The following is a 26,550-nucleotide window of genomic DNA, read 5'->3' on the forward strand; positions in this document are numbered from 1 at the left end:
GTGATGGCTTTTTGGTTTATGAATGGGAAGTTTCTTATTAAATGAGCTAAATTCCTTTTTAACTAATTTGGATTAACACATTCTTGATTTTAGTATTGAAATGGAAGACTGTTTCAGTATTTTGGCTTTTTCTTAAGCTAGGGCAGTTTATGTCCTCCTAGTTTGGTTTAAGGTGTGTTTATAAAAATTAAGAGTGCCTTGTATCGTTCCTACTTACGGTGCTTTATGTTGATCTTGGGTTTTTTCATTCATCTGTCAAGAGGCTCTTGCCTATTGATTGGGGTGCCAGGCTCCACCAAAACTGATTTAGAGCTCTCAACTTAAGGGAGATGCAAGAGCTCGTAGGATTTTAGAGTTCAGAGTGGCCATAGGCATTTACTAGGGAAAGAACTGGCCCCAAGAAGGAGTGGGGGTGGACCAAGGTCACATGCTCTAGAAGAAACAGGCCAAGACGCAGTCTACCCTGACCCCTGGAGTGGGCTCTTCGTTCCACTGCTGTGGGAGGTCAGAGAGCGTACCCCCAGAAGACGAGCTCTGGGGATCCCCTCACTGGCCGTGGGGCAGTGGCTGCCTCCCTCATGCTGGGCAGCACCTCCCACTTCTCTGACTGCTCTCAGCGGCCATTTGATGCCTAACTGAGGTTTTGAGTAGGTTTGTCTTCTTTCACTATGTACCTATGTGGTCAATATAGTGGACGAGAAGGAACTAAAAGGAGAAAGATGGACAACCTTAAGGCTAAGAATCATAACCATCTACCTTAAAAATTTGCTCTGCGTGGATGAAGCCCCTGCTCTGCTCTGCATGGTTCAAGTGCAGCCGCAAGCGAGTGTCGTTCTGGCCTCCCACTTAGGCCCTGGACTAAGAGCTGAGGGTGTGCATGTGGTATGGAGGACAGTGCCCTGGAGGCCGAGACCCATCCTTGCCCCAGCTATTAAGAGATGCTGAACAGAGAGCCACAGAGTGAACAAAACGCTTGGCTGGCCGGCATAGAGGCTGTGATTTGATGCTAATAGTATGCCCTTGGAGAGACCTCATGTGATGTTACAACCAAGAAAAGGGCCAAAATCTGTAACCATTTTGGCATTCTAGCTCATTTACTAAATCCAGTAGACATTCATTTTCAGTTTTGTGGAAAATACCAGTGTACCCTGTGGCCTGGCTTCTTTTTCCACACAGGGCATGAGATCCTAGATGTGTGTCTGATAACACGGGAGGCTGAACAGCATGGGCTGCAGGCGTGTGCGTGATGCAGAGTAGCTTCTGCCTCCCCGGCCACTCTGCTCAAGAAGGCTTAGTCAGAGCTGAGTAACCTGAGCCGCCTGCAGCCTTCCTAGCACACAGAATCTGCAGATTTAAAAAGAAAGAGCCTTGAGCAGAGCAAACACCTCTGCCCGCTACATCTTGCCCGTAATAACCGCAGTGAGAGATTGCGAGTCTGTTCTGGTCCCAGGGTGACTCTCTCGATGGGAGTGACGGTAGCTAGAGGTGGTGGGGTCCAGGGAGGGGGGCCAGGCCCCAGAGTTTGCAGATGCTTGAGTGTCAGCCTCGCCTTTGGGAGCTGCACACCCTGTGACCAGTCTCCCCCTCTCTGGCCCCACTGGCTGCTTCTGTAAAGTGCGTGGGTTGCCAGACGTGGCAAGTTTCTTTCATCTCAAGTGCCAAGTCCCGTGATTGGCTGTTGTTTACCTGGAGAATTGCAACAAGGCAGATCTACCCAAGCCAGGGAAGAGCACCTTGATGGGGCAGCCTCGGGTGGCAAGCGTGGGGCATCTCAGTCTCTGACTGTGCGGGTTTTATGCTTGTCATCGAGACCAGTGAGTCCCGCTCAGACTTGCAGAGCTAAATGGATGTTGCTGGCATCTAAAACCTCTACAGAGACCTTAAAAATGCTGAAACTGTATCCAATACAAAGTTTTGAAAACCCACTGAGTCCTTTCCCATTAGAAAAGAAGGTTGGAAATGGGCATTTGACGAGGATGGCCAGGAGCGAGTGGGCGCCCCTGGGCAGTGCTGCCCACCGTGGCCCCCGGGAGGAGGAAGCAGAGGACTCCATTCACTCCAGTCCTGAGCAGCAAAGAGCCTTCCTCGCAGGGATCAAGTATTAGGCTTACAGGAGGAAAAACAGTGTTTGAGAGACAAGGTGTGAGTTTAGTAGCCATCATTCACCTTAAAGTCTTCTTGGCCCTAACGAAACTACTGGTAACATCCCCCACTCATCACAAGCAACTCAAGTGGACGTTCTGTCCATGAGACATGGCTGTGGGTATTTGCTGATACCTCAGTGTCTGGTGCTGTGTAAGGAAAGCATCCAACTGGAAAGTTTTACCCAAAACTGTGTTTTTCTAGTTGTACAAAAGTAATGCATTTTGTAGAAGAATATTTGGACAGGATGAAGCTGGAGGGGGCAGAAGCCATCATTCTACTCTATAGAGATGATCATTTGGCATTTTTTTATAAGTGAATTAATATATTGAATCAGAAGTTTTTCTTCTTGTGTCCCATATTACAAATAGTAAATTCACCCCAGCTTAGACAAAGTATGCAATTTCTTCTGCTGCCGTGTTGTCGTATTAAAAGACAGGTTTTTGTTTTGTTTTGTTTTGTTTTGGGTTTTTTTGGCCGTGCCACACTCAGCATGTGGGATCCCAGTTCCCCGACCGGGATCGAACCTGTGTCCACTGTGGTGGAAGCGTGGAGTCCTAATCACTGGACCACCAGGGAAGTCCCAGGACAGTTTTTTTCAATTGTTAACTTTTTTAGATGAAGCCATTAAGATTTGGTGCCCAGAGCTGCCTTTCCTCGTTGCCTCTAAATACTGGTCCATTATAGCTCTCTTACTAGAGTCACCAGGAGTACAACAGACTCTCCCTAAAAAATGGGAACAAATAGGCACAGGAGAGGGCTTGCCTGGTGGTGCAGTGGTTAAGAATCCACCTGCCAATGCAGAGAACATAGGTTCAAGCCCTGGTCAGGGAAGATCCCACATGCCATGGAACAGCTAAGCCCATGCACCACAACTACTGAGCCTGCGCTCTAAAGCCCGCGAGCCACAACTACTGAGCCCGCGTGCCGCAATTACTGAAGCCCGCGCACCTAGAGTCCCTGCTCTGCAACAAGAGAAGCCACTGCCATGAGAAGCCAGCACACTGCACTGAAGAGTAGCCCCCACTCGCCGCAACTAGAGAAAGCCCGCGCTCAGCAACAAAGAACCAATGCAGCCAAAATTAAATAAAAGTAAATTAAATTTAAAAAAACAAATAGGCACAGGAGAGCAAAGAGAGGCGCTTTCCAGCCAGAGAGAACAGAACATGCGGAATAAGCCCCACCGCCCTGCCAGGCTCACCCAGCGGGAACCCTTGGAACCCTCAAGGCCCTGTGGTGGCCGTTAGGCAGCGGGGCAGGGACTGGGGCAAGTTAGTTCTCCCAAAACTAGAATTTCTAAGTTAAATTTTAAATCTGTCTTTTTTTAAAGTTTCTGTTTTGGAATAATTTATAGAAAAATATAGAAATAATTTATGGACAATCTCACCCAGATTCCCCAAGGTGAACATTTTTCCACATTACTCTTCTCTCTCCATCTCCCTCCCTCCCTCCTGCTCTGCTAAGACCTGAGGGCTCCTGCAAGTCCTATGGTGTCCTCAGTTCCCGATCGGCTTCTCACTTTGTGCTTTTTACAACCTTGATGATGTGATATCACAGGCCAGTTATCTTGCAGGATGTCCCTTAGTTTGGCTTTCGTGTGACCTCATGACCGGTTGCAGGATGGAAGCTGGGGAGGGGCACTCGTGTGGGGGGCAGGGTCCCTTTTCCCAAGGGTGGTCAGCAGCCAGACGGCTCATGTTCCAGGCTTTTGCTCTGTTGAAAGTCAGGGCCCCAGGGGTCATCCTCACAACCTCCCATGTCCAGTGACTCACTAAGTCCTGGCCATTCTTTTGTCCTGATTTTTTTTTTTTTTGTACTTTTTGTGCTTCTTTTTTATCTCCTTTGCTACCATCCTGGCTCAAGTCACCACTGTCACGCTGCTCCCCCAGCCACTTTCTCCCCCTCCCAACCCTTCTCCTGTGGCATGAACTGGTCCGCAGGCAAGTCCCATCTCCCACTCTCTCTTGTTCGGTAATTCAGTCAACCAAGCATCGTGAGGGCCAGGCTTGCTGCCGGGGATGGGTCTGTGCTGCCCTGATGCAGGTGCTCGGATGGGGAGGTCCTGCCACACTGTCAGATGGTGAGAAAATGGCAACGTGGGATGGAGAGCGAAGGGTATGGATGGGGACAGAGGAAGGGACGCTCCCAGGAGGAGACCGCCTTCTCCCGGGGTCCCCAGCACCCGCCCCCCCCCGCCCCACGTGCCCTGTCCCCTGCCCTTCCACTTCCTTCTGCCCCCTCTGCATGTGCTTTTGCTGCGTACACCTGACTCCCTTGCGTCTAGCACCGTGACATTCAGATGTGGGTGCTCAAGTGAGTCCCTGTCACCCCAGAGTCCCCACGTGGGGGCTCTTTCCTGGTTAGCCAAGGGGCAGTGTCCTTCTGGTTCTTTCAGCCCCAAGGCTGGTTCTTTTCTCTCTGACACATGTCCCACAGAGATGCCAGCTGCCTGTGCGTGTGCAGGTGAGGAAGGAGGGCAGCCTTTCTCTGCTTCCACGTGCTGCACCGAGCTGTTGGTTCCTGGAGGGCAAGGCCTCTTTCTGTGGTTTTCAGCCATCCATCTGTCCAACACAGCTCTGTGTGAGGACGGAAATTTCTGTTCTGCTGTGTGTCCACACAGGGCCACCGACACTTCACATGTGCCTCATGCAGTTTAGGATGAGTTTTTATTTTTATGTCATTTAAATTAATTTGTTTTTTTTTTTTAATTATTTATTTATTTATTTATTTTGGCTAGGTTGGGTCTTCGTTGCTGTGCGTAGGCTTTCTCTAGTTGTGGCAAGCTGGGGCTACTCCTCATTGCGGTGTGGGGGCTTCTCATTGCAGTGGCTTTTCTTGTTGTGGAGCATGGGCTCTAGGCACACGGGCTTCAGTAGTTGTGGTGCATAGGCTCAGTAGTTGTGGCTCCCGGGCTCTAGAGCGCAGGCTCAGTAATTGTGGTACACGGGCTTTGTTGCTCCGCGGCGTGTGGGATCTTCCCAGACCAGGGCTTGAACCCGTGTCCCCTGCATTGGCAGGCAGATTCCCAACCACTGCACCACCAGGGAATTCCTTAAATTAAGTTTAAATGCCCACACGTGGCTGTGGCTAAGGTACTGGACAGTGTAGCCATGGACGGTCTAGCTCAATCACTGTTCTGTAAGGACAGGCAGTAAATGTTTCTTTGACCTGTTACATAACGTCAGGCAAGAAAGGAAGATGCTTAAAAGGTGGGGTGTTTTTCTTCAGTGAACATGTTCTAGAAAGAGGGGAGACCCCAAAGTGTAGTGGGTTTTGAAACAGGAGAATAGAAGAAAATATTGTGAGATGAGGAGAAAGAAAAAAAGCATTGCAGCTATTTAGGAAACAACAGAGAGGTGATGAAATTCTTGAAAGGCTGAGAAGAGGTCTGGAGGGAAACCCCAGCACCTAGAAAGCAGCTAGTGCTTACGGCGCACCATGAAATCTTCGACCATAGGCTTCAGTTCTGTTCTGTTCTTTCTTTGTAACAACTTTGTTGAGGTCAGTGCACTAAGCTGTACATATTTGAAGTGTGCAATTTGGTGAGTTTTAACACGTCTACACCCGAGAAAACATCCTCACAATCAAGATGATGATCTCCATCGTCCCCAAAGTTTCCTTGTGGCCCTCAATACTCTCTCCCCGCTTCCCCCATCCCTAGGTAACCACGGTCTGCTTTCTGTCACTGTAGATTGATATGCATTTTCTAGAACCTTATATAAACTGAATCCTGCAGTGTACACTCTCTTTTTGACTGGCTTCTCTCACACGGCATAATGATTTGAGATTCACCCAGGTTGTTGCCGTTCTTTCATTCATCCGTTCATTGCTAGTGTAGCCTGCTGTGTGGGTGTCCATCCATCTCCTCTGGTGGAGCAGGAGCTCGCCGTCCACACCTGCGCCCTGTTTCTCAGGGCCTTGGGAGGCTCCGGCGCAGCCTGTCCTGCATGCAGCTGCACACAGGGAGCCCCGCTGGAAGATGGTCAGGGAAACCAAGCGGTTAGAATCAGTTGGTGGCCGGCTAGCGCTTCCTAAGAAAGCATCCCTGTCACCAGGGTGGGAAAGCCTCGACCCAAGGAAAGAAAATATACACAGACACTTAGAGCCCGCGGAATCATAGGTCAGTTACCTTCTTTTGAACGCCTCTCATGGGCAAGAGATTTGGGGAATGCCAAGATCAGTGGAGTGGACCTCCATTGGCGGGGTTTGTGAGACAGAGGTCAGGGCATTTGGATTCTGATTATCTACAGTGGTGGGTTCAAGGTGATGCCTTTTGTTCAAGTTCTCTGGGTGCCCTTCCTTCCACTCAACTTCAGCTTGTGCTCCTGCTCCCTGACCTTCCCACGCTGGCCTCTTACCTCTTCCTTCTCTCAGTGAATTGAACCCAGATCCAGGCGGGATCCCATGGATTATGCCCAAGCTTGTGGCCTCGGGTCTTCAGTGTACGCTTCTGGACAGCGAGACCCTGTGTCCACCACAGGGCGACCATGGGCATCCTCAGGTCTCTCCTGTAAAGTGGAGTGAGAGGGATGTAGAAGCCAGGTGGATTAGGAAGTTGAAGAAATCAGTGTAAACTGCTAAGAATGCTTCAGAGATGGACTTCCCTGGGCGCAGTGGTTAAGAATCTGCCTGCCAGTGCAGGGGATATGGGTTCGAGCCCTGGTCCAGGAGGATCCCACATGCTGTGGAGCAACTAAGTCCATGTGCCACAGTTACTGAGCCTGTGCTCTAGAGCCCGCAAGCCACAACTACTGAGCTCGCGTGCCACAACTACTGAAGCCCTTGCACCTAGAGCCTGTGCCCCACAATAAGAGAAGCCACCACAATGAGATGCCCACGCACCGCAATGAAGAGTAGCCCCTGCTCACCACAACTAGAGAAAGCCCATGTGCAGCAACAAAGACCCAATGCAGCCAAAAATAAATAAATAAATAAATAAATTTAAAAAAAGAATGCTTCAAAGAACACAGTCTAGTTAAGAATAACTTCTCCCAGGGAAATTTCTCCCAGGACGGGGCATTTACAGTTTTCATCTTATCTTCCTTTTTCTTATTTCCCTCCAGAACCAATCATGTCGTATATCATAAATAATATAATAAATGTAATGTATATTTTAAGATACAAAATATGTATTAGTATCTAACATAAAATACTTAAACATGTAATATATTAAAATATGTATTTTTTACAGACATCTTTCCTATCTTACCAATTCTTTTTTTTTCTTTTTAATATTTATTTTATTTATTTGGTTGCGCTGGGTCTTAGTTGTGGCAGGTGGACTCCTTAGTTGCAGCTCACAGGCTCCTTTGTTGTGGCATGCGAACTCTTAGTTGTGGCCTGCATGTGGGATCTGGTTCCCTGACCAGGGATCGAACCCGGCCCCCCTGCATTCGGAGCGTGGAGTCTTAACCACTGAGCCACCAGGGAAGTCCCTATCTTACCAATTCTTGAAAATCAGTGTGAGTTAAACCAATGCCATTTGTTGGGATTCATCTCAGGCAGATGCTGAACCAGTGGTTCCTTTAACCGAAATGAGGAATCTATGCTTTTTAAAAAATGAATCCAACCTTGTTCTTGGGTTCCTGCATAGTGGCCTGATCTCAGACGTATGTCTAAAACTTGAATGCAGAAATGCCCTTCCCTCCCTCTCTGTCCACCTGCCGACACTGCATTTTAGATGTAAATGGTAACAGTCATGGAATATGGGAAAAAGCTGGGAAAAAAAACCTCTGAGGTTTGAGGTCTCATGAGTTCAGCACCCCTGTGAGCACCCAGTAAATATTTGATCATGAGGGGAGTGACCGACAGGAGCAGGGAATTACCCATCCATAAAGGGTGTCTCCCCTGGGAACAGCCTGTGCCCACCCAGCACCCCAGTGCACCACTCTGCCTAAGATAAAAGACCCAAAAAGAGCGTTTTTCTTTTGGACATTCACTCTACCCCCTCACCGCCAGGAAGGAATTACATGCAAAAGAACAAAATCTTTGATTCCTGTTTTATTTCTAACAATTCAACCAGAATTGAATTATTTCCTATGTGTGACCCTGGCCTAAAGGACATATAAGAGGGAAGGATTGGATTTAATGTCTTAATTTACTTTGCCTTTAATTAAAATAGCCTTCAATTATGAAACTTACCAGAATTCTAATGATTATGTTATAAAAGAGTGTTTACCTAGTAATCTCTCTTGCATTCTGGGATTAGGAATGCTGGCTTCTGTTGTCTTAATTTTATATTTGACATGAAAAGTCAGTTTATTTCTTTTTTAAAAAATAAATTTATTTATTTTTGGCTGCGTTGGGTATTCGTTGCTGCGCACAGGCTTTTTCTAGTTGCAGCGAGCAGGGGCTACTCTTCATTGCAGTGCGCGGACTTATTGCCGTGGCTTCTCTTGTTGCAGAGCACGGGCTGTAGGCACACGGGCTCAGTAGTTGTGGCTCGCAGGCTCTAGAGCGCAGGCTCAGTAGTGTGGCGCGCGGGCTTAGATGCTCCGCGGCATGTGGGATCTTCCCGGACCAGGGCTCAAACCTGTGTCCCCTGCATTGGCAGGCGGATTCCTAACCACTGTGCCACCAGGGAAGTCCCGAAAAAGTCAGTTTATTTCTTAAGTTTGGTTTTATGCATGAGTTAGATAGAATGATCTCATTCCGTGGGATATTGAGAAAAGCCTCCTCTGGTTCCTGGAGTTTTGGAAGTTCCCACACTCTCAGGTTACTTCAGTATGTACCTTGAAATTCACCAAAAAGCAAATTCTGAAAACCAGTTGAATTTAATTTTAAAACAGAGCAATTTGTTAGTAAGAGGGAGGGGTAGAAGTATATCTTAAAAACAAAATCTAAAAAGGGAATCATGGGGGCTTCCTTGGTGGCACAGTGGTTGAGAGTCCACCTGCCGATGCAGGGGACACGGGTTCGTGCCCTGGTCCGGGAGGATCCCACATGCCGCGGACCGGCTAGGCCTGTGAGCCATGGCCGCTGAGCCTGTGCATCCGGAGCCTGTGCTCCGCAACGGGAGAGGCCACAACAGTGAGAGGCCCACGTACCGCAAAAAAAAAAATAAATAAAGGGAATCATGTAGTAGATTGGTATTTAGCAGTAAGAATCAGATATTTCCTAGCTCAGTGTTCATGTTAAGACACCTGATACCTTTTCCTCAATTGTTAGTTGCTCCTCATTGCTCTTCGGGAGGCTCAAAAGATTTGTTGTGAGGTGGCCTTAAACCTCTGTGTGTTATCAGGTGCTAAGGGACATTTTGACTAGACTCAGTTAGACAGATGACAATTCCAAATCTGTAGTGCATGTAATTGGCGTGTGTACGAGTTTTTCACTTTGGCATGTCTCGGACGGTAGATTCCTTCTGTTTCACAGTCCAGCAACAGGCAGACCCACTCAACCCAAATGCTGTTAAAAATTTTATTCTTCTCATTTCCATTCATACTGGATAAATTGAATTGGACAAATTCAATAGAAGTTGAAAAATGTTTAGCTTTCTTTTGGACGACTTCCTTATAGAGATAAATTACCCTGTCCCCCACCACTGAAAATTCTTGATTCTCTTAAATCTAAAGTAAATGATCTGTAAATAAAAATATTTTCTGCTTCCTTGAAAACATCTATTGAATGTTTTGTGACTCTAACCCAGTTACTAGAGTTCCCTCCTGACACCTCCCCCGCCACAGCTGCCCCCCTCGTTTTGGAGGAGAACTTGTATTTTCCTCACTTATTCATTTAACCACCAACCACAAAGCCCCTGCTTTATTCCATCAACTACTCCTTACTTGTCCAGGTGATTCTTACTTCATCCCAAGTCTAGCCCCAAGCATTTCCTCATAAAAAGCAATGATTTAAAAAAAAAAAAGCAATGATTAAATATCTGTTTAGTCTTGGCCAGGCACTGGTCCTTCACGTTATTTATCCCTCATAATATTTGATGAAGGTGGCATTGCATCTTCCATTTCAGTTAAACAGTTAGCTTGCATTTCTGTTAACTAAAATTACTGTAATAATGTTTTTGAAAGAGTTTTTTCAGGAGGGGAAGAAAGAGGATGCCTTTTAAGCTGTAGAACAGCGTATTGTGTTTGTGATGTTTTCGTGGACTTGGAGCCCCTGAGATGCCCCCTAGTCAGCTCTGTCTGGTTCGATGCTGTCCCTCAAGGTAGCGGGGAAGAGCTGTTCTTCCCGAAATGCCAAGTGCGGTGGTCACCAACCTGCAGAGCCTGCAGTGTCCCGGTGTCCCAGTGTGTGATCCAGCCCAGCAGGGAAGCTGAGGGCTGGCCCTTTAGTATGCTGGTGGTCCCTTGTGGGTTCCTTGGGGCTTTTTGTTCATCTGGGGAGTTGCTGCCACGTGATTGTGATCGTGATCACTCATACCCCTTGTCTGCAGGTGGTTACTGATGACTGACCATTCCCATCACAGGACTGTCCCTTGGCTCCAGGATTCCTTGTGGCCTGGGAACCACAAATGTCCTGTGCGTTCATGTCTCCCTGCCACTTGGGGTGCCCTCTGCCTTTGGCCTTGAGGACATACATGTACACAGCTTACCTAGATGTTTTCTCTCTCAGTTAATGTCTCAGTATTTCCTAGGGCTGAAAGGCCTTACAATATCATAACATCAGAGGATTTCTGCATGTCACCTGGTTTGGGCCAACTTTGTCGGGGATCTCAAAGCATATCGGTTGTTTTATGGCATGACAAAGCTTTTTGGGACTGTCATCTACATTGGATTTTAACGATCACCTATCAGGATAGATTTAGGAACATCTGTCTGACCTTCTTAAGAATCTGGAGGAATTCCCTGGCGGTCCAGTGGTTAAGACTCCACGCTTCCACTGCAGGGGCCATGGGTTTGATCCCTGGTCTGGGAACTAAGATCTCACATGCTGCGTGGGGCAGCCAGTCATCTTTCATCTAGAAATCTTTTTAGCTGGCTCTCAGCTATGAAATGCAGGTAATATGATGAAATACCGATGGGAATTCTAGAGAAATGGTGTTAGCACCACAGAACGCTTTGCTTTGTGTAAAACTTTGGTGCTCCAGCTTGGAGGTAGGACAGGGCTCAGTTTACAGAAAGGGAGCATTTTCCATCCTCCAGCCCCAGTCGCCCCATCATTCAGCTCTTCACTGGCTCAGGATGAGCTTTCCATTCAGCCCAAGTCCAGCCCTGAGCATTTTGTCATGAAAAACAGGGACCCTTCCTGAGGACCAGAGAACTGATGCTTTCTGACAGGCAAAATGTTGATTCAAAAAATAAATATATAAGTGATTCAGGATGATTCTCAACTTAATCTAGAACAATTCACAAGTGGGAGTAACCAAGAAAATACTGAAAAGGAAGAGTTAAGAGGGTAAATATATATCAGCTATTTAAAAGATGCTATTACACTACAAGTTTAAAAAAACCTTTGGGGACTTCCCTGGTGGCGCAGTGGTTGAGAATCTGCCTGCCAATGCAGGGGACACGGGTTCGAGCCCTGGTCTGGGAAGATCCCACATGCCGTGGAGCAATTAGGCCCGTGAGCCACAGCTACTGAGCCTGCGCGTCTGGAGCCTGTGCTCCGCAACAAGACAGGCCACGACAGTGAGAGGCCTGCACACCGCGATGAAGAGTGGGCCCCACTCGCCACAACTGGTGAAAGCCCTCGCACAGAAACGAAGACCCAACACAGCCAAAAATAAATAAATAATTAAAATTTTTTTTAAAAGTGATAAAAAAAAACCTTTGGTTACTGGCTCAGAAATAGACCGAAATATGTCTTAGAAGGTAGCATATCATAAAGGTAGCATTCAGAGCAATGAAGAAAGGGTAAATTATTAAGTAAATTGTGTAGAAGTAAGTAAACTACTGTACACACACAGACTACATCCTGGGAAAAGTACTTGCAGCGTAAAAGACAAATTCTTGAATGGGTCTAATAAGTCCTTACAAAATGTTAAGAAAAATAACCTGTAGTAGAAAATCGGACAAAGGACATAATGAGCTGTTAGATGTAGTGTATATGACTAATGAATTTATTCAGTCTCACTAGTAATCCAGGAGCTGAAAATTAAGACAGTTATGCTCTGTCGTTTTCCCACCTGTCGGGTTGGCAGCGCAGAGGCCATGGGGGCTCCGGGAAGGGCACCACCCGACCTGGGGGGTGTGGGCTGGGGTGCCTGTCTGGCCTGGGGAGCAGGATGCCACTGGGCAGATACACAAGTAGTAACAATAATAACGGACGTTTTAAAGCAGCCTGAAAGTCCAACAGGAGGCGATCAGTTGAGTAAACTATGCTCTGCAGACACACACCGACAGGGGAACACCCAACTGTTAGAAGTAGGAGCGGCAGAGCACAGTTCTCAGTGTGGAGAGACATTTCCAGTGTAAGCGAGTGAATAAGTCAGGTCAAGATACCGTGTACAAAATGACGGCACATCTGCTCCACACACTTACACACTTTTCTGGAAGAATGTCACCCAATTTTAACTGACCCTCTCTGGTTGGTAGAATTATGGTTTTGTTGTTGTTGTTGTTTCTTAACCATTGATAGCATGGCAGAATTATGGTTTTTAAAAAGTATTATTTTCACTTAACACTCTCTTCTGGTTTTTCTACAAAAGAATATGTTTATATCATTCTTTTAATTTTTTTTAAGTAATAGGAATAAAAATTACCCAAGTTAAATAATTTCTTTACCAGCCAATTAATAGCATTTGTTTATTCTTCATATGCTGGTCATGGCCACAGTCATTCAAAACCGCTTATTTTAAATTTTTGTGCCGCTGCACCATTTGTGTGCATTTTCCTGGCAATGGGGCGGGTGTTCTTCATTTTAGTTAAGTTGTGAGTGATGTCATCAATACAGATTTTCTTTCTGATGCACCCCCGCCCGCCCCCGACCCGGGTGTTTTTGCCCTCTGTCACTGCACTGGGTGAGTCATCCTTTGGGCAGGAGCCCCAGTGCTTTTCAGCACAAAGACCTCTGAGAAGCCGCTGTAGGAAGAAGCGTCTCTGGGGCCCAGAGTTGGGGTGGGGGACTGGGTGCAGTTTTTACGGGGAATACAGCTATGGCCACCACGAACTCATTGCCTCTCCCAGACACCCAAAACCTGGAACCAACAGCCCGTTTTATATTCCCATCTTCTGCAACACTGTTAGTGTCTTAAGAACCCAGCTGACATTTATGCTTCCTACAAATGAAATTTCTAATATTTCCATTTTGTACGCCGTAAAATCAAGGTGTTAACAGTTCCATCAGGGTTGTTGCAGGGCTGTGGCCTTCAGGCCATCACCTAGCCGAGGGCGGGGGGGGGGGGCAGTTTGCTGCCCAGTGCCCATCCCCCCAGACCCTGCCTTTACCCTGGGCTGTCAGTGTTAACCTAGGTCTCCTCCTAAGAACATTTAGGATTTTCTTTTATTTTACAAAGTGCTTTCTTTTCACTTGATTCGATAGTAATTTTGCTCAGAAACTTACCATATAAAGTGCAGATTCCAAATCTAGGCCAACAACCCCCCATCTTGTTTTTAAAAGAATCAGAACAGTACTATGCATTGCCGGTTATTCCACGAAGGATGGCTTCCTGAACTGAGCAGTGACTGAGATACAGGTTAAGAGGAAAGTACACCTGGCCTCTTTATTTATTTTTATTTTTGAAAATTAGAGACTTTTTTTTTTTTAATTTATTTTTGGCTGCGTTGGGTTTTTGTTGTTGCGCGTGGGCTTTCTCTAGTTGCAGCGAGTGGGGGCTACTCTTTGTTGTGGTGCATGGGCTTCTCGTTGCGGTGGCTTCTCTTGTTGTGGAGCATGGGCTCTAGGCGTGCGGGCTTCAGTACTTGTGGCACACAGACTCAGTAGTTGTGGCTCGCGGGCTCTAGAGCGCAGGCTCAGTAGTTGTGGTGCACAGGCTTAGTTGCTCTGCGGCATGTGGGATCTTCCCAGACCAGGGATCAAACCCATGTCCCCTGCATTGGCAGGCAGATTCTTAACCACTGCGCCACCAGGGAAGTCCACACCTGGCCTCTTTTAGATGTGCAGTGTTGAGAGGAATAATATTACTCCATTGCCTAAGGACCAGCTACATAATTTGTGGGGCTCAGTGCAAAACTGGAAATGGGGGCCCCTTGTTCAAAAACTATTAAGAATTTCAAGATTAAAGCCAGCGTGTGTAGGCTTTTCCAACTTCAGGGCCCCGGGTGACTGGCGGATAGCTGGTTAGAAGGCTGTGGTATCTACTGTTGGGAAGCTCTCCACAGGGCTGTGGCGGGTGGTGGACGGGAAGGGAAGCCGGCTCTGGGGTGCAGAAACCACATTCTGGGCCTGAGCGTGAGCCCTTCTGAGGGGCTGCTGTCATCTGGCCACCCCACATTCATGACGCCTGCTGTTTTTCTTCCTTGCACGTATAGAAATTTATTGAGTTTGAAGATGCCTTGGAACAAGAGAAGAAAGAGCTACAAACCCAGGTGGAACACTACGACTTTCAGACCCGCCAGCTGGAACTGAAGGCCAAAAACTATGCAGATCAGAGTAAGTCGCTAGCCCGGAGAGATGAAATTGCATTTTGAATGCATTTGTTGTTCTCAGACCCATGCAGCTGGGAGGGATGTTGAGAGCCTTTGATAAAAAGAGAGTGAGAAAACCCAAGGAGAGCCTTATCTTACTTTCATTGTGATTCCCTCAATAATTTGTTTTCTATCTTTACACCGCTCTGTATTTCTGTAAATGGCCTCAAATCCTTTGTGGAAATAAATAAAATTTATAAATAAGACCCCTCTGATGACAGAGCACTTCTGCTTAGTGTTGCAGTCTGACCCAAAATTCACAGATCTGTGAACTTTGTGTGGCCCTTTAGGACAGAGCTCCTGGCTGCTGTCTGGGGCTCCTGTCTGTGAGCCGCTTGAGGAGCGGGTGCTCTTTTGTGACCTGAAAGTTGGGCCCAGCAATGGTTCCCCTGTAATGACAGTTCCTAGGGGGCACTCATGGCCAACCAGGGTGCCTATGGGAACACCCTGTCCCTTTACAAGGAGAGACGAGGAAAGGGTTTTGTGTTGTTTTGTTTTTTGGTTTTTTTTAAATAAGAACTATTATTTTACCTTTGGAAGTCTTTGTTTAAACTATACTCTCAAAGTTGTAACGACCCTGTAATTTCAGTTTTCTGTAATTAGTGGTTTTGATGGTTGAGACCTAGTTTGCTGCTTTACCTCATTACCTTGGATAACAGGTGCCTTCGTTCCTCTGGAAAGTTAAGATCATATCAAAAAAAAAAAAAAGAAAAGAAAAGAGGGACTTCCCTGGTGGTGCAGTGGTTACGAATCCACCTGCCAATTCAGGTGACGGGTTCGAGCCCTGGTCTGGGGAGATCCCACATGCCTCAGAACAACTAAGCCCGTGCACCACAACTACTGAGCCTGTGCTCTAGAGCCCACAAGCCACAATTACTGAGCCTGCGTGCCACAACTACTGAAGCCCGCTCACCTAGAGCCCATGCTCCCAACAAGAGAAGCCACCACAATGAGAAGCCTGCGCACCGCAACGAAGAGTAGCCCCCACTTGCTGCAACTAGAGAAAGCCTGCTTGCAGCAACGAAGACCCAACGCAGCCAAAAATAAAATTTAATTAATTAATTAAAAAAACAAAATGGTTTGATGGTTGGGTCTATCCGTATCCCAAACCAAGACTGGAAACCCATTTTGCTAAAGCCAATACCCCCCGGGTGTTGTAGGTGAGCACAGCTAGTGGCAACACACACACACACAAACACGCTAGTCTTTGTGGAGCAGAGGCAAACCGAAAGGCCCATTTTAGTTTTGCATAGATCCACCCTTTCTATAACTACACAGAATCCTTAATATTCCCTTTGCTTAGAATAATTTTCATGTGAAACCTTTTCATCTTTTCTTAGAAGGAAAACATGTAAACTCCAAGGTACAGTCTGAAGTTTTCCATTTGGTCAGCATCAGGGGCAAGGACTGAGGAGAGGGGAGAACAAGGCTGCTGTGTGTCCTGTCTCGCTCTGTGCAGAGTTCAACAAAACTGACATTGGAACAAAGGGCCACAGACGCAAGGTGTCTGAGGCCCGTGGCATGCTGGCTCCGTGGCTTGGCTGTCCAGTTAGCCCGTGGCACTCAGGTGCTTCCCTGTGCCTCTTGGTCAGAGCACACGTGGTGGGGACCATCCTGGGTGTCACAGGGGTGACACAGCTGCCAGCCCAGAGGTGGCACGATCGTGACTTGGTCTTTCCAGCCCCTGGTCCGTGTGAGGGACACTTGTGTGTTCCATCCTGTGTTCAGATATTCTTCTCTTTAGTGTGTCTCAGAGGCTGCTTACTTCCGAATTCTGCCTCTCTCCACAAGCCACCTGCTCGTTCCTTGTCTACATGTGACACAACGTGACTTAGACATAGAGAGTAAGGCTTGTGTGAGTTTCACCCAGCTCTGCCTCTCTGTAGCAGGATTGAATAGCCTCAGATAACCGCACACACGGTGATGCACCCAGACCCGGGCCCATCAGAACCGCCTGCTAGGGTCCCCAGGGTGCTTTGCGCTGATGAGGCCACCTCTGAGCTCAGGGTCCAGGCAGGGTTTGTCTGGAATACTCTGTCCCCCAGCAGTCAAGTCCAGAGAAGTACGTGCCCTGGAGAAGCGGGCTGTGCAGTTGACAAACATTGGTTGTGTTTTCTAGTTTCCCGGCTGGAGGAGCGGGAGTCGGAGATGAAGAAGGAGTACAATGCCCTGCACCAGCGGCACACAGAGGTGGGTGTCCCCGCCACGGGGCCAGGGCCACGAGGAAGTGATAAAGCCCCACACGTGGGGTTGGCTGCCGACCTTGGCTGCCTTTTCATTCCCTGGGGTTCACCTGCTGAACCTGAAAGCCCTGGGCCTCATGTGGCCAGACTCCCTTCCCTGAACTCTGCCTTCATCTCTGTCCGAGCCCAGTGGGGGTGAAAGTGGCACAGGCTAGAGGGGGTGGGCGGGTGGACCTCGTGGGCAGGGAGCACTCACTTGGATGTGTCCTCTTCACAGATGATCCAGACCTACGTGGAGCACATCGAGAGGTCCAAGATGCAGCAGGTCGGGGGGAACAGCCAGACCGAGAGCACCCTGCCGGGGAGGAGGTAGGGCAGGAAGCCGGGTGCCAGAGCTTGGTGCCCTCCCCCAAGAGGAGCCGTGGCCCCCACCCCCGACTCAGGGAGAGGGGTGTCCGGTCGGAGTGTGTGGCTTGAGCCGGGGTGTGTGCAGAGGACGGCACCAAGCAGGTGAGGGGCTGGGGTGGGCCTGCTGCAGGCCCGCAGGCCGTCACAGAGACCCAGGGAAAACCGTGTAGTCCGTCCTAATACCTGCAAATTCTGTGTTTCTGAATTCGCCTACTCTGTAAAATTTATTTGTAGCCTCAAAATCACCACTCACGACACTTTCGCAGTCATCTGCAGATGTGCGCAGAGCAGTGAAAAATTTGAGTCACCCAGTGCACAGGGTGCCAGCTGAGGTGGTGCCAGGCGACGCTCCACCTCCTGCAGTGATGCCCAGGGATGGGGGCGGCGGGTGGCGCAGTGTCCTGCAAGACGCTGGGGTCCAGGGGCCAGTCAGTGGGGTCTGGATGGAGCCCAGCTCTGGCCCCTGTCCTCTAAGACATGTTAAATACTTCTAGCACCTCGTTTTCTGTTTTGTAAAATAAAGGAAACAGTGTACCAGGATGAGTGAGAAATGGAGATTCTAATCTGTGTGAGATGTGTACCTACCTATGTACATGTTTCTTCTACAAGCAAATGTGTTTGCGGTGACTTTGTAGAATACAACCAGCTCGAATTGCGAGAATCGACTCTAGGTGGTGGGGGAGGCCTGCACACCTCGGTGACCAGCAGACACAGTCACACCCCGCCATGCTGGTTTTATTCGGGGAGCAGAGAGAAGCCTGCAGAGGCCAGGTTCCTGCTTCATCTTCATTCAGGATAAAACCACACCTCAGTACCCCAGGAGCAGATTGTCAGAGATCTTCTCCAGGGTGTTACCATGGGAGGCCATGGCTCCATCAGGCTGGAGGAGGGAGGAGGTGCCTGAGGCTGGAACCCCAGGCCCAGTGGATGGAGCTCGCCGTTCGTGCCTCTGCAGCTGTGGCCCCTTGTTCCTGCAGCGAACACCGGAAGCCCCAGGTCTGGTCATGAAAAAGCTCTATTTTCTCTGCACCTGTCTCCTTGATGGGTGATGTCTGCAAACAAGGAGATTCAGGCCCTTCCATTCTGGGCATCGTCAGCTACTCACTGGGCCATGGTGGGCGAAGCTGTTGAGTCTTCCAGTTTGAAAACGGAAAGTGTAATATGTCAGCGGAGGCCTAGCAGGGCCTAGGAAGAGCAGTCATCCAGGGGACCACTGGCATGTTTTTAGACAGTCTCGCCGCTTCTCGTGGGGAGTAGGGGATAGAGCCGTTGTGGATGCTTTCTTTCTGTAAATGTGTGTGCCCCAGGAAAGGATATCAGGGGGTCATTAGCTGACCCCCCTGGCTCTGTGAGAATTAAGTGAGGGATTGTGTATCAAAGAGTGTGTTAAACTACAAAACCCTTTGCAGGTATTGTTTCTGGGTCAGTTTTATCTGAAGGTAGGAAATACCCATCTCCAAGCCACCGTTTCCCGACACACTGTGAAAGCCTCACTCCTGGCCCTTAGAAGTCACTGAGGGAATTTCCAAGGAACTGCACCAAATGCCAACCTGGAATCGGGAGCTCCTCGTGTTGTTTTGGGGCTGCAGAGGCTGGCTGTTCGGGCATTACCAAGAGTTTGGGCTCTGGCCCAGATTCCTGCCCAGCCTTGTGTCCCCATCTGATCCTCCTCCGGGTGTCCCCGAGGCCAGGGTGCACTTGGCTGTGTGTCCATCCTCTCCAGGCCCTGGACACTCTCTGCTAAGACACCTTCCTGAGCCCCACGGGGGTAGAGATGCCTGCCAGCAGGAAGGAGGAGCCTGGGGCTGTCAGCTGCGACCCTCCTGTGCCTTGGCAGTGAAGAGGCGCCTTCCTGTGTGTGTGTGTGTTGCGGGGCGGTGGCCGGAGCAGAGCTTGTTTGGGAAGCAGAGAGGCAGGGCTGCGTTTGGGCTGCCTCCATTGCTCTGCCAGCTGGCTGGAGACATTTAACCTCACTGTGGCGCACGAAATCGCTTGCCCCATGCTTGCTGCCACAGTGTATGAGACTCTGGGCTCCTGCTGGCCCTGTAGCCGCCCTTGCCCAGCCAGCCTGGACACTGGGCTGTGATGGAGATGTTCCCAGGGCCCACCGTGCGTCTCTGACGGTCCTGGGCCCACTTTCAGATGAATGGATGTGGATGGCAGCCATGCCTCCCATGTCCAGCGGGCACGCTGGTGGAAGGAGAGAAAGCACAGGCCTTCTCTCACTGCGCTGGGCGTTGGCCTCTGTAGGGCTCAGAGAGTGCAGACATCCCACTGTGGCCTGTGCTGCTGCAGCAGATGAAGGGGAAGGCCCTGTTCTGCCCTCCTGACCTGCTCTTCTCTGGGGTGTACCCCTCCAGCCACAACTCTGTATCCTTTGGGGACAGATGTGTGTCTGCCCATCTTAGTTTAGACTCTCCGGCTCCCCGAGGAGGCTCGTCCTTAGTGCCGGGGAGCTGCTGGCCACTGCTGAGCCCAGATAGGCACAGTTTTCCTTCAGTCCTGGCTTGGTTTTGTGAATCTTTGTGTCTTTAGAATAAAACCGGTGGTGAGGGCTTCCATGGTGGCGCAGTGGTTAAGAATCCGCCTGCCAATGCAGGGGACACGGTTTCGAGCCCTGGTCTGGGAAGATCCCACATGCTGTGGAGCAACTAAGCCCGTGCGCCACACTACTGAGCCTGTACTCTAGAGCCCGTGATTCACAACTTCTGAGCCTGCGTGCCACAACTACTGAAGCCTGTGCACCTAGAGCCCATGCTCCACAACAAGAGAAGCCACCACAATGGGAGGCCTGTGTACCGCAGCGAAGAGTAGCGCCCGCTCACCGCAGCTAGAGAAAGCCCACACATAGCAACAAAGACCCAACACAGCCAAAAATAAATAAATTAAATAAATAAATTAAAACAAAACAAAACCGGTGGTGAGCGTGCGTGGGCCCGTGAACATGGCGTATGCAATCGTGTGCCCTGTCACTGCACACGCGAGTGCCTGCGTGTGCCAGGAGCATCGTGGGGAGGACGCTCACCCACTGCCCGGGGCTGAGTGGGCGCACCCTGCCGTCCAAGCCAAGGGGGTGTGTGTCTGTGTGCCCTGTGTCCATCCTGCGTAGGATCTGCGTGTTCCACATCTGTCTGTCTCCATGGGGGCCCTCCCTCTCCATGTGCACACACGTGCCCCCAGAGCCCCCAACCTTCCCTCTCTAATGTTGCCTTCTTGTCTTGCCCTCTGTGCTGTCCCCGCTGTGTGCTGGCCCTCGTCTGTCACTGCCCTGCAGTCCTCGCCAGTCGTGGAGGAGAAGGTAAAGGCTGCAGCTGTCCCTGGGCCTCGGGTTGGGGGAGCTCGGATGGCTGCCGGAATCATACAGATTGGAGGCTCTGGACTTGGCGTTGACAGGGCCTGCTGCCGAGGAGAGGCAGGCGGGTCCCAGGCCCCAAGGCAGCAGGTCTGAAGCAGGTAGCAGTGCAGACCCCACTAGCAAACGTCCACCCGGCCTGCGGGTCGGGCCGCATGTCTGCACCCCCAGGAGGTGGCGGGCAGGGGTGGAGACCTTGCGCCTGGTGTTAGGCAGCCCAGCTCAGTCACTTAGGACCCAGAGCCAGTGGCGTGACCTCTGCGAGCAGTGTGACGCCCTCGGGCTATAGCCTCTGAAGTGGACAAGCATTGGCATCTCCCGGGGGAGCTGCAGGGCTATAACAAGAGGACACGGTGGGTGAGCCTTGGATGGGCTCTGGCCGGCAGTCAGCAGCACCCAGCGAATGCTCTTGAGGCTTGCGGTTGCGGGGAGCAGCGGAGAGGACGTGGGACTCGATCCTCGTGAGGATTTCCATCGGGGAGTGCGGCCTGGCTGTCTGTTGACGCATAGAGTCGTGGAGGCGGGCGATGGATGCGGGCTCCCATCCTGGGGGGCAGGTGGCCCCACCCTGCCCTGCCGTCATGTTACCCTGTGGTATCTGGTGACAGCCTGGGCCGAGGAACCCCTTATGTGCATCCCCCACCGAGGTCAGAGCTGGGCCCCAGGAGAGGCACCCCCATATGGGCACTGGGAGCCCAGTGGAGGAGCAGTGGTGGAGGAGGGGCTGGGAGCCCTGAAGGAGCAGCCCACGGAGCAGTGGCTGCCTTCCCGGACGCCGAGGGCCTGGGGGCTGTGGTCAGAGAATGGCCTGGCGAGGACTGAGCCACGGGCTGCTGAGCTTGGGATGGATCTGCAGACCCAGAGCTTTCTAATTTGACGTCTGAGCTCTTAACCAAGAAAGTGTCATCTGTCATGGGGGACAACGGCTGCATGAGGCACTTGAGGTCGTCAGCAGGAAACCGCCTTCCTGAGTGGCCGAGGCCCCTGTCTGGCCCTGCAGGCCTCCTCTGGCCCTGTCCCTCCTGCAGCTTAGCCCCCAGAGGCACAGCCAGGTCCCAACAGGTCTGGAGACCCTGCTGTGTGGGAGGCAGTGTCTTCCTGAACAGAACAGACCAACAGCTCGAGCAGCTCGGAGGGGCTTCCAGATTCGGAGTTCTCCTCCTGCTCCGCCCCAGCCCCGCCGCCCTGGAGCCGTTGGGGCACCCCCAGAGAGACATCCTTCCCAAAGTCGTGCCTCAGGCAGCTGCCCGCCAGCCATAGGAAGTTCTGGTCATGGCGGCCGCTCCGCTCCCCTGTCCATCACCTGCATCCTCCAGGCACTGTGAGGAAGCCACCATCCTCCCTCCAGGACAGCCCAGCCTCTGGACCCGGCTCCGTGGGACCCCTGAGGAAGCCTTGCCACCCCTCCCACCTCAGCCCCTGTGTGTCAGGGATTCGGATGCTTGGCCTGAACAGCTCTGAGCAGCATGGACTCCATGCAGCCACCGACAGGCTCTGGGGCGCCATGTGTCTGCCCTGGGCCTGGGCTCCGTTCCCTCGCCGCTAACAGCCCACGGGGCGTATCCCAGGGACTGAGCCCACGGCAGGCGGCTTTGAGCATCAGTCCAGCCCACTGGACATTCTCAGTTGGCTAGCATAGCTTTATAAGGCGCCTCTGTGGTGTCAGTGCTCCGTGATGGGGGGAACTGCTCGGAGCAAGAGAAAAGCGCCCCATGAGAAACTCCGTACCCAGGTCTCCTGAAAACAGTGATGTGGTGTTGGGGGAGGGCGAGGAACAAAGAACAGGGGAGAAAGGGTTGACTCGTCCTGGCTGGCTCCAGGAGGCAGAAGTAGGGCCAAGGAGGAACCAGGCAATGCTGCCTGTGATGCCAAAGGGCCTATCACAGGCACTGCTGTGCAGGTGTCTGTTTACAATGGAAATAAATAAAACTGATAAATGACAGTGTAACGGAGGGGAATGTTCTATGGGATCACAGCGGAGTGGCGATGCCCTGAGCGGGTGAACACGCTGATTAGTGCGGCTGCAGGCCAGAGGGGTCTGAGGTCCTGTGTGCCTGGCCACCCAGAAGGTCACGCCCTTCCCTACAGCCCGTGGTCAGGGGCGTCTTTTAGAGCAGCTCCAGCTGCAGAATAAGCATCCGCATGTCCAGAAAGAGTTTGCAGCCGTGTTTCAGGAGCCCCTGTCTAATCCCCCCTCTCCTTCTCTCCCCACATTTCAACAGGAAGGAGCGCCCCACCTCCCTGAGCGTCTTCCCCCTGACCGACGGTATGGTACGTGCACAGATGGGGGGCAAGCTCATGCCTGCGGGGGACCACTGGCACCTGAGTGACCTCGGCCAGCTGCAGCTCAGCTCCAGCTACCAGGTTTTGTAGCCGTGCTGTGGAGTGAGGGCTCCCCGTTGCCCCACATTCTTTCAGGAGGGTGTGGCCGCAGCCGGGACTCTTGGCTGCTCGGGGACCTGCCTACAGCCAGGGCATGCCCATCGGACAGGGGGGACCTTCCTACAGCCAGGGCGTGCCCATCGGGCAGGGCTGAGCGTAGTGACCATCCCCAAACATAACCCAGAGCCTCGCAGCCAGACTGGGCTTCACACCCCACACGTGTTGTCCTTCTAGCATCTGAGGTTTGCACTCCAACCAGGAGAAAGTCAAAGGCCAGGGGTCAGCTTCTCTTCTTTGGGCTGTTCTTACCGGCCTACCCGTGCTAACCACCTGAGTTTGAGAAGGAAGACGTCTCGGGTGTGCTCAGCTCAGCAGTGAGAGCACCCACCCTCCATCCCCAGCACTGGGGCCCTGGGAAGGCCAAGGGCAGGCACTTGTGCAGGGCCCCTGGGCACTTGCTGCCAGTCTTGGTCTGTGAGCTCAGCCCATCTGGTGAAGGCAGGCTGTGGCAGGACGGAACGCAGGCCCCATTGCTCGTTGAAGAGACCAGACCCTCGCCCTGGGTCTGGTGATTCCCCACTGAGGCCATCAGAGGATACCCTCTGGGCCGGGTCGAGCAGTAGATGTGGGCCCAGGCTTCCCCACAGCTTCCTTCCCGCCGCGACTCATTGCCGGCTGTCCTCCTGCCTCGCAGTGTCCAGCTGGGCTGCAGGAGGTCACCACAAGCTGCCAGCTGTGTCGGAAAGCGACCCCACTCACTCTGCGTCTGTTCCGCGGAGTGAGCACACCTCGTGCCCGCCAGCCACTGGCTGTCCTGCCAGCAAGTGGGGTCCGGGCAGAAGGGGCGGGGCCCACAGCTGGCGTGTACCCCCAAGCCCCTGCGGGGGCGTTGAGCCTCAGAAAGCTGGGAGGCTGGGGTCTCCAGACGGCCCCTTGGGCTAGCCTGTGTTCTCATGCGTCTCTCTCCTGCGTCGTCTGAAATCGTTCTCTCTTAATAAATTATAGTCCTTTATGTTTTAGTTCATAGGTGTGTTTTGTTTGATTTTTTTTAATAATTACTTTTAAGTTCTTTTTATTTTATGCTCTAGGTTTTCAAGTTTTTCTAATTTTTTAATTTGTTTTGTTGTTTTTGTTTTGTTTTTTGTTTTTATGTACTGTATTTTCAGTGTTTTAACCAAACAGTTGTGGCTCCTCATGGGAGGCATGGCCGCTGGGATGTGGGTTCTTTGCATTTGGAGGTCACTGCTGCACGTTGGTGTTAGAGGTTGGCAGGTTTCTTTAGGTAAGTGGTGGCCAGGGGGAGTGTCCTGTGGGTAAGTGGTGGCCTGCAGGCGACAGACAGCTAGGGGAGTAGGGGGAGGCCTGGTTATGCCGCAGAATTACCCACGGTGACTACCAGAGTCAGGAGGCCCACGGAAACAGTGTTCAAATCACGGACAGGTGGGGAGCGTGGCCATTGTGTCAGGTGGTCCGTGAGGCATGGGCTCATGTGCCCGGCCGTCTTTGTGGAAGTCCCTGTGCATCAGCCTGGAGCATAGCCCTCCTCGGGTACCACTCTCCTCGGAACCCTCCCTGTGGGAGAGCACTCGGGCCTCCACCACAGAGGCGTGCAGTGTGCACGGTGCTGTGAAAAGGAAAGGGTTTTTTCTTTACAAATTGGCCCTGAGCTGCAGAACCCAAACCCAAACCAAAAATGTTTGCAGGGGGCGCTTCTCACCACAGCTCATCAGCAACCCGGATGAGTGTTGTTGGCTATGGGGGCCATCCTGTTCCCTGTGGGGTGTTGTGGGCACCTTGCCTCCACCCATCCCCAGCTCTGGTCACCACAAGTGTCTCCAGACATCACCAAGTGTCCCTCAGGGACACAGCTGCTGGGATGGGAGCCCTGTCGAGAGGAGAACGAGGATGTGAGGTTCCGGGTAGAAGAGTCTCAGCCCAGGGAGAGGCGGCGCCTGGCGGGGACCAGGCTGCTAGGGAAAAGGCAGATCCCACAAGGCTCCCAAACCACTCTGACTCCTAGTCACCTGGAGGTGGCCATGGGAGCACGGTCAGCCCTTCCTAGTTAAAGGTGGGGGTAGGTTGGTCCCAGCATCCATCCAGCTTCACAGAGAAGGCCGACACCCCGTCATCAGCTCCTCTTGTAAGAAAGTTCTCCTGAAAGTGTGTCCTCTGAGGAAACCATGTGATCTGGCGCCGATGGGAACATGTACCCAGAGTGGCCTCTCAGTGCTGCCCCCCTCCGCCCCCATTGGCCTCAGCCCCTCCTGAGGCCATGCCCCTTCTCGGCACCAGGCAAGAAAGAGGCTGCGGGGGCCCCACGGCACGTGCTCAGGGATGAGTCGGGGGTGAGTCTGGGGTTACCGATGTTAGTTCGTAGAAGAGCGGAGGCTATTTTTATTGAGGTTCCCTGATGGTTTCACCAGGAAAGACGGTAGGAGAGGAATGTTTGTTTGCTGTCCACATTTATTCAAACAATGTGTTCTCTCTCCAGGGAGATTGTTAAGGTCAACAGTTGATTGCAGTTTTTACTAATCTGGTCTTTTTTCACTCTCGGAACATTTGGGGGATGTCCCATTCTGTGGAATTTGCATTTGCGTAGGCGTTGAAGGCAAACTTTGGTTCGGTTGGGCCGTGGAGATTAAGCGAGACCCATCCCCTGGTGTCTCTTTGTTGGGGAGGCCACCACTGGCAGAACTGGGGAGGTGCCCACTTGTCACAGCCCCTGACTGTGGCCAGGGCGGGAGGCAGGAACGAGAGGGACCAGCCCTCGAGGGCCTCGCAGTGGAGCAGTAACTTGATCAGAAGGCATGCCGGCCTCCCCGGCCTCCTTCCCAGCCGGGGAGCTTCTGCCCTGACCTGGGCTGGGGCTTAGCTCTGCCCACCCACCGGCTGCAAGGGGCTACCGGCCACATCCACATAGCTTCGTGTCTAGCCCCATACTGGAAAGCGTGCAAGCCAAAAGCCCGGCCCAAGCCATTTAAATAAGGTGTAGCCGCCTCTGAAAAGCCAGAGGCTGGATGAGTCAAGTGAAGAGGCTGGGAGGAATCAGCCCAGCGGGAGAGAAGTGGCCTCCTGTCACTTCCATTCTGGCACGGAGCGCTGTTTTACTGCGGCCGAGTGGCAAAGACCCCAAGCAAGGGGGCCTCGTGGTGGTGGCCGAGGCCCTGCCGGCCCTGCGTGGTCCACCCCTCGTGGCCTCCCCGGGGGACCCGACCCGCGCCACGAGCTTCCCTCTTCCTGTGTTTGGCCCCAGTGTCCGCAGGATGAGATGTCCGAGTCAGGCCAGTCCTCAGCGGCGGCCACGCCCAGCACCACGGGCACCAAGTCCAACACGCCCACGTCCTCTGTGCCCTCGGCTGCGGTCACACCCCTCAGCGAGGGCCTGCAACCTCTGGGCGACTACAGCGGCAGCTCCAAGAACAACAAGAGAGCGCGGGAGAAGCGCAACAGCCGCAACATGGAGGTGCAGGTCACACAGGAGATGCGCAACGTCAGCATAGGTACTGGCCGCCCCGCCTGCCCAGCGCCCCACCCTCACCAGCAC

At 51.7% G+C, this 26,550-nt stretch overlaps 1 protein-coding gene across 5 annotated transcripts in view; it reads left to right on the forward strand.

Annotated features, from left to right (window-relative positions):
• Positions 1–26,550, forward strand: part of MAPK8IP3 (mitogen-activated protein kinase 8 interacting protein 3) — a 46,298-nt gene that overhangs the window by 1,684 nt on the left and 18,064 nt on the right. For 2 of the 5 annotated variants that reach the window (XM_029219900.1, XM_029219901.1), the window contains exons 2-6: positions 14,526–14,646; positions 16,801–16,871; positions 17,142–17,233; positions 22,847–22,988; positions 26,260–26,506. In XM_029219900.1, coding sequence (XP_029075733.1) covers positions 14,526–14,646; positions 16,801–16,871; positions 17,142–17,233; positions 22,847–22,988; positions 26,260–26,506 — 673 coding nt within the window. Of the gene's footprint in view, positions 1–14,525; positions 14,647–16,800; positions 16,872–17,141; positions 17,234–22,846; positions 22,989–23,010; positions 26,507–26,550 lie in introns of those variants that run through there. The other 3 variants (XM_029219898.1, XM_029219899.1, XM_029219897.1) reach the window with 2 other exon arrangements.

This window comes from Monodon monoceros, unplaced genomic scaffold (assembly GCF_005190385.1).
Source record: "Monodon monoceros isolate NGI ecotype Baffin Bay Population unplaced genomic scaffold, NGI_Narwhal_1 Super_Scaffold_13, whole genome shotgun sequence".
Taxonomy (NCBI): Eukaryota; Metazoa; Chordata; class Mammalia; order Artiodactyla; family Monodontidae; genus Monodon; species Monodon monoceros.